General features: G+C 29.0%; 2 protein-coding genes across 3 annotated transcripts; one reads left to right on the forward strand and one right to left on the reverse strand.

Moving 5' to 3' along the window:
* Positions 1-107: 107 nt before the first annotated feature.
* Positions 108-3,594, reverse strand: LOC107032356 (putative pentatricopeptide repeat-containing protein At5g08490). Of its 2 annotated transcripts, XM_015233954.2 has the most exons (2): positions 1,993-3,594; positions 108-1,845 (listed from the first exon to the last, which is right to left on the reverse strand). In XM_015233954.2, exons 1-2 carry the CDS (start codon positions 3,374-3,376, stop codon positions 824-826), a joined length of 2,406 nt encoding a protein of 801 aa, XP_015089440.1. In that variant the 5' UTR covers positions 3,377-3,594; the 3' UTR covers positions 108-823. The 2 variants fall into 2 exon arrangements, with proteins under 2 accessions (XP_015089440.1, XP_015089439.1); XM_015233953.2 differs by having other exon boundaries at positions 108-3,594.
* Positions 3,595-10,120: 6,526 nt separating this feature from the next.
* LOC107002181 (plasma membrane-associated cation-binding protein 1) lies at positions 10,121-13,057 on the forward strand. The gene is made up of 5 exons (XM_015200096.2): positions 10,121-10,274; positions 11,035-11,180; positions 11,597-11,686; positions 12,194-12,278; positions 12,498-13,057. The coding sequence occupies exons 2-5, from the start codon at positions 11,070-11,072 to the stop codon at positions 12,848-12,850; spliced, it is 639 nt and encodes a 212-aa protein (XP_015055582.1). The 5' UTR covers positions 10,121-10,274; positions 11,035-11,069; the 3' UTR covers positions 12,851-13,057.
* Positions 13,058-14,325: the final 1,268 nt, after the last annotated feature.

Here is a 14,325-nt window from a genome sequence, read left to right on the forward strand (position 1 = left end):
TATATACATGTGTGTGTGGAACCTGCATTGGGATGTCCTGCAAGGTTTATACATTCAAGTTTAAAAATTTAAGAGTCTCGTAAAGTGTTTTTGTAAAAAAAGAAAAATCTCGAAAGTAATATTATCAAAATATTCATGGGCTAACAAATATGCAGAGAACATTTAGGAATTAGACATCCTTGTGTCAGACACATATCCATATGTATCAGTCCAGCTTCATGATGAAGCAATCACAAGTTCCCTGCTTGACAACATTATCATATCTACAATACTATAACCATCATAATAAACTTATCTAAGTCTGTTTCTATTTTCAAATTTTCTGGTCTCCCATCGTACCAGCTTCAAATGTAGATGACTCTCCTCTTAATTAAGAATTCCTCCTCAGATAAACAAGAAAGTACCATGCTTAATGAGCTTGATTCAAGTAAAGACAAGCTTAAAATACACTTTACACAAATTTCAAAACTGTCCCAATTGGGTATATATGTGATGTAGTCCTACTAAGAGCCGCCAAGATGAAGGTAATATACAAATGCTCACATACGGATCATCTTCTCACTACACTGCTCATTGAGTGACCTCTCTAGAGAAAAAGAACCAAATTCGTAGAAGTTTATATCTCGCCCACATCAGCTTATCTGCATTATACATTCTACATTCTGCCACTTGCATTCTCCATTATGATTAAGCAACTGTTTAAGTGATGACCATCCCATTTAAAAGCTTAAGTTGTTACAGAGATGGACCACTTTCTTGCATAATGCAGTGATACAGTAACACAGTGTTACTTCACATGAGCAAAATATTACGAGGCTGTAAGTCAATACTCATACAATTCTTTGATTTGTTCATCTAAGACTCTTAATGTTTCATATATGAGTCCTCTCTGTTGGTGAGAATAGTCACCAGCGGCAAATACACTTTTCTTCCTTTCCACTTCAATCCAACTGCAACCAACTGGCTTCTTAAGATCTCTCATTTTCATAGACCTCCTTATCTCTAAGACGCCATCCCATCTAGCATTTGCAGCATACAGATTTGACATGACTATATAATTCCCGATATCATTAGCATTAACTTGAAACAGGTGATCAGCCGCAGCACAGCCCACATCAACCTCCTGATGGATTTTACAGGCACCCAGAAGCGTTCCCCATATATCAGCATCAGCTTGAAAGGGCATCTGGGTCACAAAGGAAAACGCATCTTTAATTCTACCTCCACGTGCAAGTAGATCCACCACACAGGCATAATGCTCCATGCTAGGCTTGATTTGATGCGCCTTTTCCATTGAATCAAAGATCTTTAACCCTTCATCCACAAGGCCAGCATGACTACAAGCAGATAGCACTGTAGTTATTATAACATGATCTGGTTTAAAGTCCATCTCAAGCATATGATAGAATATCCCAAGTGCTTCTTCTCCCATTCCATGCATAGCATACCCTCCAACCATTGCTGTAAACATAACAAGATCTTTGACTGGAGATGATTGGAAAAGCTTGTATGCATATTTTAGAGTAGCACATTTAGAATAAACATCTACGAGAGCCCCAACCAGATAAACATCATTATCTAGAAAAGCCCTTATCACATATGCATGGCACTGCTTTAGCAAGTTGCTTGAGGCCATTTGAGCACAAACAGGAAGGAGGCTCAAAATGGACATCGTATCAGGCCTCATTTTGTGATGCAGTAACTCAGTAAACAGACTCACTGCTTGATGAGGACAATCATTTTCAGCATAAGCTCTAACCATCAAATTCCAAGTGGTAAGATCTCTCTCGGTCATCCTCTTGAATATACCATGAGCATCTTCATGCAGACCATAATTCACAAACCCTGAGATCATTGAGTTGCATGTGATTACATTCTTGCTTCCTGATAAATTCTCAAATATTCTGTTAGCATATTTTAAATTGCAACACTTTGCATATGCATCAAGTAAGGCATTAGCGAGAGTAGGTTCAGTATAACTTAACAAGATACCATATCTTACTGAAAAACCATGTGCTTCTTTAATCTTATCCAGTCTGGAAATGTTAGCAAAATAGCGCACCACAGCCAATAATGTGATGGAGTCAGCTTTCATCCCCTCTCTAAACATTTCCTTTAACAAGATAATAAATTCTTCGTGAAGTTGGTTTTCTGCTAAGGCATCAAGCATAGTGTTCCATGATATCAAGTCCTTATTAGAAGTCAACAAAAATATGTGATATGCCTCTTTAATGTTTCCACATTTTGCATAAAAGCTTATAAGGGCATTAACCACAGAGATATCCTGATGGAGGAAACTATGACGAATTACATACCCATGGATCTGCTTCCCGATCAACACATTATTGAGCTGTGGACATACTGGAAGAATGCTCATAAGAGTAACAGAGTCTGGTCCAGTCATCTCCTCTTTAGTGAATTCACGGAAAAAATCTATTGTCTTCCAGCATTGACTATTTGCTGCATATCCAGCAATTATTGAGTTCCACGACACCAGATCTTTATTTTCCATATTCCGGAACAAAGTCTCTGCTCCTTCAAAATTTCCAACCCTCAAGTAGCAGCTCAAAAGAGCATTGATGACAGTAGCTTGTGACAACAACTCAACCCGTCGCAAAACATAACAATGCATCTGCCTTCCCAAGTGGTAACCATCTATCCCTCCTAAACTGGGACAGGTAGGAATAATATTAGCTATAGTTGCGTAATTAGGTAGAACAGAACCTCTCAACATCAACCTGAACAATTCAAACGCCCTATCTGTAAGCTTATTCTCTATCAAACCTGCAATCATTGCATTCCACGAAACAACATCTTTATCAGGAATTCCACGAAAAGTAGCATCGGCATCTAAAATATTCCCAGATTTCGCATACATGGATATAAAAGCATTTGCTACCAACGTTTGACAATCCAACCCATGCTTTAGCGCGTAACAATGAAGAGTTTTTCCAGCACCCAAATGTCGAGAGCGAGGAACAATAATAGCAAGAGTAACAGAATTTGGCTTAGGATAACATTCTCTTTGCATTAAATTAAACAACCTCCCCATCTCCAATTCATGTAATGGCGAAGAAGCAAATCCAGATAAGAGAATATTCCACATGACTATGTCAGTATATTTAATAGTATGGATAAGTTTTTGACAATCATCAAGATGTTTAGATTTAGCATACATATTAAGCAAGGCTTTTATAATAAATTGACAAGAATGATGACCTAACTTAATAACACAAGTATGTAAAGCTTTCCCCAACATCCCATCTGCTTTGGCAGCACAACATTTGAGTACATTTGCCAATACTTGGTAATCAGCAGCAAAAACAGTTGGATTTTGTATTTTGCTCATAAAGCTACAAAGTAGTTCATTCTTCATTGTTGCTTAATGAAACGGGGAACCCCAATTTTTGGATTATCAACATTAACAATCGACTTTGAATTCCTAACTAATGGAATGGTTCGTCACTTAATACTCAAATCAATGAAGAGAAACTTACATACATACAAGAGAGCCAGCCGAGAGGGAATTCAAAAACACTCCGCTCAAATTACCTTAAGTTGGAGTAGAATTAACAATTTGGGTCTCTCTCTCAAATGTTTCTCAAATTATAATAATCTCATGTTTTTTTTTTATATATATATTAATTCTTCTATACACATAAATTATTGATTTATTTAGGTTTGAAATTATATATTAACAACAACATTTATACTAGCTATTTTTGTACACTTATAATGTATATTATGTTAAGAGAGGGAAGAAAAAGAGGATTTTTGTGATTAATTTAAATGGTAGAATGGATTCTTTAAAATTATCTTATTTTAAATTATATTGTTTTATATCGTTTAGATTCATTGTTAAGTAACAATGAAAAAATTCATTTTTTTATAACAATTGATTTGATATGATTGTATTATTACCTTAATATTTTCTTCTCATTTTATCTTTATATTTTTACCTTTAAAGGAGTTAAAAGTAAATAAGTTACCAAAATTGTTAAAAAAAAAAAAACAATCACAAGGAAGATTGGTGTGACACAACAAAACTTAATGTCTATGAATTTCTTTTTATATGCATAATTAATTTCTTTAGAGTAATATAGTGTCGTTTGGAGATGAATTATGTTTGTTGACAGGTTAAAATTGAGAGAAAAAATCAGCAAGATGAACTGTTATTTTATATATATATACACACAATAATATCAATACATTAAGTATATGTACATATTGATAAGTAACCTTTTCCTGTACTACTTGACTTATTGTAGAACAATTATTTAACATCAATTTAAGGGGGATTAAACCAAGACCCAAATGGGAGCATATGGAGCAAATGAGCCATTACCAATCTAATTAATTTTACAACACTATTAATCATAACTCGTACCTTTATACACAATCATATACAGAGAAAGACATATCACATTTTTCTCTTTTTCTCACGCAAATGATCAGAACCTCTATAAGAAACCTTTGGATATATATAGACAATCATTAAGTTTATAATTTTTATGAGCTTACCCATTTCATAATAACTTCAAAAATGTTAAATTGGTTCATCCAAGAATACAAGCAAAAGTGTGGTATTATATATCGGTGTATATTACATTGTATATTTTTGTGTATGCACATTTACCTGTATATCTGTGTACCTCATGCATATATATTTGATGCCATGAATTTTGTGTATGATATACATTTTATATACATGAGATACACATTATTGCAGTGATGTTATCCACATCAACTTTATATGATTATATCTGAATTTCTTCTTCTTTAATAACCACTCTGAATGACTTTCAATCTTCCTCAAATTTCGTATTATCTTCCTCAACGAATTCGAATTATACTAACTCATAAAACAATTATAAGCTTCGTCAATAATTTTGTGTTATCATGGCAAAGTCAATTTTTTTTGCTATAACTGTTCTAGATTTAATATATGTATACACATATAAGAATTTTTTTCACATAATATAATTATTTTTAATTAAAAAAATGTATTTAACTAACGTATTCCAATAATTCAGGGTATTTGACTACGCCAAGCGTAAAATACCTCTAAGTTGCTTCATAGTAGGACTAAAGTAATATCCTGCTACTAGTCATTGATATTATTAATAATATTCGTCATGTAGAAAATTAATTTTTTTTTCTTTCAGATAAACTCAAACTGACACTAATTGGACAATATAAAATGTTGGATGTCCATGTCACAGAGTTTGATAAAAGGATTAAGGTACACCAATTAAAATTTAAAATTTATGAATTTAATTAGCAATTTCAAACAAACATAGAATAATATTCAAATTCATAATCAATTATATTTAATAATATTTGAATACATATACATGATATATATGGACGAAAATTATTAAGTTTTTTGTGAATCATAACTAACACACTGAACCTGCCTAGGTAGAGAAATGAGAGACACAATTTATGTATCGCCATCAAGAAATGAAAGGATTTTGGTAGTTGCTACTAGCTCCCAATTAATTATGTTGTAGATTGATTTAGACTTTGGAATTTAATAGAACCTTGAGATTGAATTTTGCTTTGGAAAATATCCTCATAACTTAAAATAATAAAAGTGTAATCGCATTTTAATAATGAGTGAAATTTATTTTTATCTGATTAATAGAAATTTCTTCTCTGCCAAAGAAGTTATTTAAAATTAGATCGAAAAACAAAGAGTTTGTAAATGAAATTGAGACAACATATTGAGAAGAATTCTCTTCACACATGATGATAAATTTCGTTTGCGTACCACAAATTGAAATGGCTTACTGTCTTGAACCTCAGACAATGTTTTATAATAATATCGTATTTTATATTTTAATTAGAGATATTAAAGTTAAATTTTATTTGATAAATTTATTGATATAAATTTAAATTTAATTGAATTATGTAATAAATATTACACAAGTGAACAAAAAATGATAAATAGATAGATATTCAATTTCTTAATAATTAATTGTAGATATATATGAGTAGATTTGGGTTGTCACTAGACATATGGTAACAGAAAACAAATGAAAAAATCTAAAATATTTTGTGAATGGCTAAAATCAAGATCGCTTTCAAGATGACAGAAGAGCAATTAATGTTGATACTACATAATTTCTCCACTCAAATATTAGTTTTACATAATAATATTAGGAACTAGTGAGTCTTTTAATAAATATAAATATAAAGGATCTTTCGTTACACAAAATATTTTTTGTTAGAAAAATTAGTATAGTTTTAGTGAGATAGGGGATAATTATAGTGGTACTATTCAGACAGAAAATCAGCCTATATTATAAAAGAAGATGATATTGTGAATATTAATTATAAATAATAAGAAGTAAGAGGAAATTTCTTTCAAAAATGCACCTCTTGTTTTTTTTATTATCACATCTTTATTTTGACTTCTCAAATCTTTGTTATTTACCATATGTTTTACGAATAGAATTATGATATAATTATTGAAAGTTTATATAATCGACATACTGGATTTTCATAAGAAATGAAAATAGGGTGGAGTGATTGCTTTAATAATTATAGTGACTTGTATTTCCATTTGATTTAATCACAACCAAAAACAAAAAAAGGGGGGAATAACCCAACAGCTCATGTATATATGCCTACATAAACTGGTGGTTAATTATTAAAAGCACATATATAAAAATACAAGAATCCAAAAAAAAATGAAAAGCTGGTTTTGGTTATTAGAAATAATAATAATATTCCTGTGTGCAAGGTGTACTAAATTTGATGTTTACAGCAAGCTTATCACACTTTGTGTTTGTTGGCAGAACTTACAAAGACTTTGCTCAAATTATATTCTCAAGAAATTAATCTACTCTCAAAATAAATTTATTTGCTACATAAAATCTTGTATTTAATTTAGAATAAATATCAGTTATTTTTACAAATATTGGATGACATATGATACTTGAATCGTTTTGTTAAATTATTAACATTTTGTTTGGATGGTTGTTCCGTTTCATAATGTATTATATTATATTATATTGTATTGTTCTAATAAATGTAGTTCTCTGATAGATTGTTTATTCTCCATCGTCACATAATGTCACATGCATATTCATAATTTGAATGATAAACCTACAACAAAATATAATATCAGATAGAATTACGTACGTACTATGAAAAGATAAGATAAATGATAAAATAAAGTTATTAAATTCTTAATAAGTAAAGACAAAATGAGAAGAAAATACATATTAAGGTAATAACGCGATCACACCAAATCAATTGTTACAAGAAATGATTCTTTTCGTTGTTATCTAACAATGAATCTAGACGATATGAAACAATATAATTTAAATAATAATCAAAACAATCATTGTATTGATAAAACTAACAATACAATACAATGGGTAACAACTATCCAAACAAACAAGTTGTAAACCAAATCATTAAAACTACCGTCATTTAGGTGCCAATAAGAGTCGTAAATTAATGGATACGAGTCTTTCACTTTTAACTAAAGTTTCAGGTTTAAATTTTGAATACAAAAAATAAAATTATATTAGAAAGCATGAGGCTCACTACCAATATATATATATATCAAACATCGATAGGAAAATAAAATAAGAAAAGAGAGAAGTTGTTAGGTGTCCTTCCTTGTCATTAGTCCTTGATTAACAAATCAATATTCCTTAATCACCTCATTTATTTATAATCACCCCCATGTGCTTTGCCAACGTATTATCATCACCTCTATGGCCCTACTTATCAAATCATTAATCAAACATATATTCATCATTCAATTATTTTATTTGAATTAACCTTCCAATCAACCCCCATTCCTCATATATAAAACACTATTTTTAGTCATTATATTTATGTATAAGTAGGTAAAAATACTATTCCTATCAACTATTGATGGATAATCCCACCTGTTTAATTTGTTGCACTTGTTTCAATTTTTAATTTTAATTTTCAATTCAAGGAATAAAACCTATTTTTCCCCTTTTTTGTCAAATAGATACACGGAACATAAATAGGACTTTGAACATTATTTTTCCCAAAAAAAAAAGTTGTATTGAATCATTAAAGGTGACTATATAAATGTTGTCGAAAGATAATTTGTCCAAATATAATTCTACAACACTTTGTATTTAGGTAAAAAATAAAGTATATGCTCCAGAAAATAGTATGGCAGTTATGTAATTTAGATAGAACAAGGAGGGCAGATCTGTAACGGGGAGATTTATTTTGACGGCGTGATTTTTGTAGAAACCAGCGAAGCCACGTTAGCAAGTTGGATTTTAAGGTCCCACGCCACCTCTGATTGACCCATTTGCTAGCTGTTAATTTCTTTTACCCATTTTGCCCTCAATATTCATTCATCAAAATCACCCACTCCAATCATTATTTCCTCAAATTAGTCAAAACCAACCAATTCATTACTTCAAATGACGATAATATCCCTGATGGCCTAGTTATTAATGATATAAAAAATCATTCATAGTAGCAACCAACTGTATAAGATAATACATAGATTTTCTTGTAACTTATACATATATTAGTAATTTAATTTTTAAATTACAAATCAAATATCGTATTAATTTTATGTATAGATAATCGATCTCCTAACTATCTATTGAACATGATATTACTTGTGCGACAGTTAATACTTATATAATTGATCACCTTCAAACTAGCACTACATGAATAATAATCATTAGTATTAATTAATTAATTTTTATTTATCACTAAATATGTATTTTTAGTGACTATTAGCGCTCTTTGTGTATGACACTAAAACTTTAGCAATATTGATTCTAATGGCACTTAATTAGGCATTCTTTATTAATATCAATATTTAATATCGTTAAAAATTATTTTTGTTATAGTGTATCTATCATACCGCCATTTATTATGTGCATCTCAATTCTTCATTAAATTCATGTTATCTTCCAACAGAATAACCATGGCAATCAACATTTAAGCAAATAAAAACTAAGTACGTAAGATTGTTTATCTCCGTTAAGAGTTGAATTTTTATATCTAAATATTTTTGTTGACCAATAAATTCTTGACTACAACTTTATATATTCCTTCAAATATTTTGAATTGATAACTATTAGATATATTAAGTGTTTCCAAATATGTATTTTTTATTTTTAAATAAAACGAAAAATTTTACGTATAATTTTATGTTCAAAATTAGAAAAATCGTCTCTCGAAGTTTATAACTTTACCTAAATTAAAACGGGTGAAGTATTTAAATTAATTATGTAAGGGTGAATTTGGTATTTAAATTAGTTATTTATTGATTTTTCTTTTTCGTTAAAAAAAACATGTGTGTTGTGCAGGTATCCAATGCTCAAATTCTACGATCAACTCTGTTCACATAAAAAGCCAGAGGTGTGAAAGCTTGGGTTAGGTCATTTTTTTTATAGACATACGGTTATACGAAGCAGCAGATTCAAAATTTTCATAACGAAATTTAATATTTAGTATTTTTATAAAAAGTTAATTTTAATTCATAAAGATATTATATAATTTTTCTTCAAAAAATTTGAATTAACCTGCTACACTTGTGTGGAAGCGTTCAAAAAATATTTAACTGATATACCAATTGAAAAAACATAATTAGTTTATTGGTATTAGGTTAATGATTTTGTATAATTTTTATTGGGTTATTAGTTTGATTTTCAATTTTATGATTTGGCAAATGGTTATATCGATAACCCAATAAGATTATATTAAAATTATTCATTTACTCCTAAATATTATACTATGACTTATACAATTTACTAACCTTATTTTCTAAATTTTAGTATTACTGACTATTGTAGGTCACACAAACTAGCCTTTTTATCGTTACACTTTCTCTCTTCCCGACACAAATTAGTGAGTATTATTTTTTCACTTGTTGCACTTCTATTTTTATAGATATAAAAACATTTTATTATCGATTAAATTAAAATCAAATCGTTGAAGATAAAAAAAAAAGAATCTATTTCTCCAGTGAATAAATTGATAAATCAAATTAAACCGATCGATGCATATGGATATATGTGTAAATAATGAGAAAGGGAGGGAGTATTTGGAGTTGAAAATAAGTCTTTGTTGGTATAAGGCCTTGCCAGGTCCTTATATTTGGAAGCACAGTTGGCTACAAATAGAAAAGTTTTTTTTTTGGAATTGTCCACTTATATATAACAACAGTTATTTGTTATTATTATTAGAGAGCAAATATATAATTTCAAACAAAGAAGAGAGATATTTCAGTTTGCTTTCTTCATATTCATGTAAGTGAAACACACAATACTCAATTCTTTCTTGCTTTCTTACTACAAAAAGGTTATGATCAATTTTTTGGCTATAAAATCACTTTGATAAGTTGTTACTAATTCACTATTGAATAGAATTAACAACATTTTTTGTTGTTTAGTTATAAAATTTGTCTTTCGTTAACTCTAATTACTTTTTAGCTTTTTGATGATATATACTTAATTCATCGCTGAATAGGATTAACAATGGATTTTATTGTTAAATTAGCTATAGATTTGTTTCTCATAATATGTTGTTAGTCCATTGTTAAATAAGATTAGCAACAAAATTTGAGAAAAGGAGAACGTGTAGGACAAACTCAAGGTCAATTCTTTATTTTAGGTGTTCTATCTATTGTTAATTCCTATTTTTTCAGTAGTTTTTTTTATATAATATATTTGTTAATCCATCGTTTCATATGATTAGCAATAAAGTTTATAGTTTAGCTACAAAATTTAATTATCGCTAATTCTTATTTTCTTAGAAGCTTATTGTTAATCCATCGCTTAATAAGACTAGCAACATATTTTATTTTGTTGTTTAGCTACAAAATTTATTTATCGCTAATTCTTATTTCTCAGTAGCTTATTCTTAATTCATCGCTAAATAAGTCTAGCAACGTATTTTGTTTTGTTGTTTAGCTACATAATTTATTCATCTTTTCATCCTACTTATTAATGTTTTATAGCAAGAATTTTCATCATGTTGTGTATTTATTTTTTCCTCCTACAAATGTAGATATTTTGTGAGTATTTAATACGAAAGAAATAAAGATGGGATACTGGAAAGCAAAGGTTCTTCCAAAGATCAAGCAGATCTTTGATAAAAATGGACCCAAGAAAACTGCTGCTGCTGAGGCATGCAAGACTTTTGATCAAGCTAAGGTAAAAAAATAAAATAAATAAATAAATATATATATATTTAAATATTTTAATTTGTTTGAAGTCTAAACAATTTATAAGTTTTTTAAAAAAATATTAAGGGATCGAATAAAGGGTAAATTAGTAAATTATTCATTATATTTATGATACTTTAAGAAGCATGTAAGAGGTAGCTAACATGTAATGGACAGAATTATCTTGGAGAGTCACTTTTTTTGTTAAATAAAAATACTAAAATAGAAAAAGAATTTATTTATACAATTTCTTAGATTTTATATATTGATGGATAAAAAATCTTTATATAATCATGTCACTTTGAATACTTTATTTAATAGTTTAAGTAATAGAGAAAAAATTATTATATTATCAATATATATAATTTAAATTTTTAATATGAATTATTGTCTGCTAAATTTCAGGAGGAATATAGCAAGGAGTTTGAAGAGAAGAAGACTGAGCTTCAACCCAAAGTTGTTGAAATTTATGAAGCTGCTGCAGTTGAGATCAAGGTTTTTTTTCTAATACACTTATTATTTATTTGTACTATAATATTATGCAAATTTTAGCAGAATTATTAAATACTATTTTTTTTGGGTTTCAGATAAGTGTCTAATTCTTTTTAATATGCTCAATTTTCAAAAAATTATCTAATTAATTAGGGTAACTAAATTACACCATTACTAAAAAAAGTCACGATTTTCTACTAGAAAATGTTACTTCCACAAAATCAAGTTGTACAGAATAAATTTTCCATTGATTTGAAACAGGAAATGTCTTTATTTCTAGTGGTCACCTTGCATTTATTTATTTTTCAATATTGCACGTGAAGTGACATTTACTTAATTTTTGGAGGAATAAAGTATATAAATAGTATGATTGTATGGACATTCAAGCTGTAATAACCATTTCTGCAGAAATATAAGATAAAATTATCTACAATAATAAAAGTCAATTCATTTTTAAAAATTTAGTGCACTGAACTACGTTTTTATTATGATGAAAAAAAATATATACAGAGCTTAGTGAAGGAACCAAAGGGTGCAGGGCTGAAGAAAAACTCAGATGGGGTTCAGAAATTCCTTGATGACCTTGTCAAGATTGGTAAGTATTTTACTTATTGTTTTTTATATGATTTTGTAAAATATATTTTTAAATTGTTCGCTCCGATAACCCATACCAATATATGTTTGGCACATTTGTTTTAGTTCAAATTTACTAAAATATTTATTTTAATGATATAATTTAGCCTACATCTCTTGTTTTCTTCTTCTTAAATTTTTGTAACTAGTAAGCGGAACTAACTACTTGTAATAATTGTAGAATTTCCGGGATCAAAAGCAGTTAGCGAAGCAAGTTCAAACTTTGGGCCTTCCTATGTATCGGGCCCAATTCTTTTTGTGTTCGAAAAAGTTTCCACTTTTATAGTCACAGAAGATAAGAAGGAAGAGGAACCCGCAGCTGCTGATGTGGCAACTGATGACGTGCATGCACCAGCCGCCACGTCAGCTGAAGAGGTGGAGGTGAAGGTGAAGGAGAAGGAGATAGTTATTGAGGCTGGAGAACCAAACAAGGAAGAAGCACCTGCTACTGTTGTTGCTGACGTGGCCAAAGTGGAACCACCTGCTGACGTGGCACCTGCAACTAAGGTGGAAGAAGCACCAAAGGTGATTTAATGAATATGAAGACCATCGAATATATGTATACGTCTTTTCCGTCTAAAAATTTGCATCTTTATCTTTTTTTTTTAATGTGTCTATTGTTATTTACTGTGAGAAAGAAGACACAAACTTGATTTATTATTCTTTTGTTAGTGTTCTCTCCTTGTTTATTTTCTTTGTACAATATTATCTCATCAACAAAGTCTTGTGTATTTTTATTGATTTTTTTTTTCATTTGATTCTTCAAAACTCTAGTAATTAAGATGTTTATATAAGTTTATTTGATTTGATTTCCCTTTTTTTTCTTCCTTAGTATAAATTGTATGGTTACGAGTATTTTTATACTTTTATTTCTGCAGATTAATTTAAAACGTGTCAAACTTAAAGTTGGAGTAGTAATTGAAAGTCTCCTCCCTAGTCTTAACCTTTGGCTTTCGTGTCATTGAAACTGTCATATGATTTGTAGCAGTCTAGCAACGATAGAGAGGATTTAGCTTATCCAAGTATTGTTGGAGTAATTTTGTATTGAATTAATACTGGATAAATTTTGTAGTTAAACAATAAACTTTATTAATAAATTTACTTTTTTATTAACTACGAATAAATTAACAAGTTTTGTGTTAAAACTGGAACCAGATTGTAGTTTAAGTAATTAATGACGTGGCCAATTTTTCTACGATAGAAATAGAACTTTTTAGTATAATTTTTCTTTGATAAGATAAAGTTTAGAGAAAACAATCTCAGAAACTAATTGCGTGTAGATATTATGGTCGATGTGATAGTATCGAAAGCGAAACGAAAAATTGAATTAATCCAATTTGATATAATGTTTTTAATTCTTCTGTGTTTATCTCATAATTAAATAAATATAAGAGAGATGGTAAATATTTTTAAATAAAAGGTTAGTGACACGTAGCAACTGTTTGAGGGGGATATTTATTAATCTAATATGAGATATTGTATCATCGGCCTAAACTCTAACCATAATTTACATATTAATTTCAGGTCATATACATCAAGGATATGGTGGCTTATATTGAATAACAAAATAAAATACGAACACAGTTCTAATAATAATAAAATAAAAATAATATAATGTAAATTATTGAGAAAGGAAAGAATGGATACATCAGAGAATTAAAAATTAACAGATAATACAACTCATCAATTCTGATAGCAACCAAATTCGATTGCCCACACGCAAGAAACTATAAGTTGGACCAATATGTATAATAATAATAATAATAATATTGATTGATGTGTCGAGAAGAAATTAGATTAAAGCAACTAGCATTAATTTATGATTTCATAAGAGAGTAAGTTACTCATATATTAATTTTGGCAAATAGAAAATGAGTTAGTTTTACATAAAATTAATATGACGTTTAGTTAATAATTAAAAAATTTACATGATTCATACGTATATAAGAGAAAATATATGTATAATTAATATTTACATAAAATAATATATAAATTTATTCATAGCTAAT

Source organism: Solanum pennellii, chromosome 10 (genome assembly GCF_001406875.1).
Source record: "Solanum pennellii chromosome 10, SPENNV200".
NCBI classification, from domain to species: Eukaryota; Viridiplantae; Streptophyta; class Magnoliopsida; order Solanales; family Solanaceae; genus Solanum; species Solanum pennellii.

Bases quoted from the DNA above. Each gene is read 5' to 3' on its own strand.
- LOC107002181 (XM_015200096.2), top strand. From the start codon at position 11,070: ATGGGATACTGGAAAGCAAAGGTTCTTCCAAAGATCAAGCAGATCTTT. The intron at 11,181-11,596 runs GTAAAAAAATAA...GCTAAATTTCAG, and splicing joins AGACTTTTGATCAAGCTAAG to GAGGAATATAGCAAGGAGTT. The intron at 12,279-12,497 runs GTAAGTATTTTA...TAATAATTGTAG, and splicing joins TGATGACCTTGTCAAGATTG to AATTTCCGGGATCAAAAGCA.
- LOC107032356 (XM_015233953.2), bottom strand. From the start codon at position 3,376: ATGAAGAATGAACTACTTTGTAGCTTTATGAGCAAAATACAAAATCCA.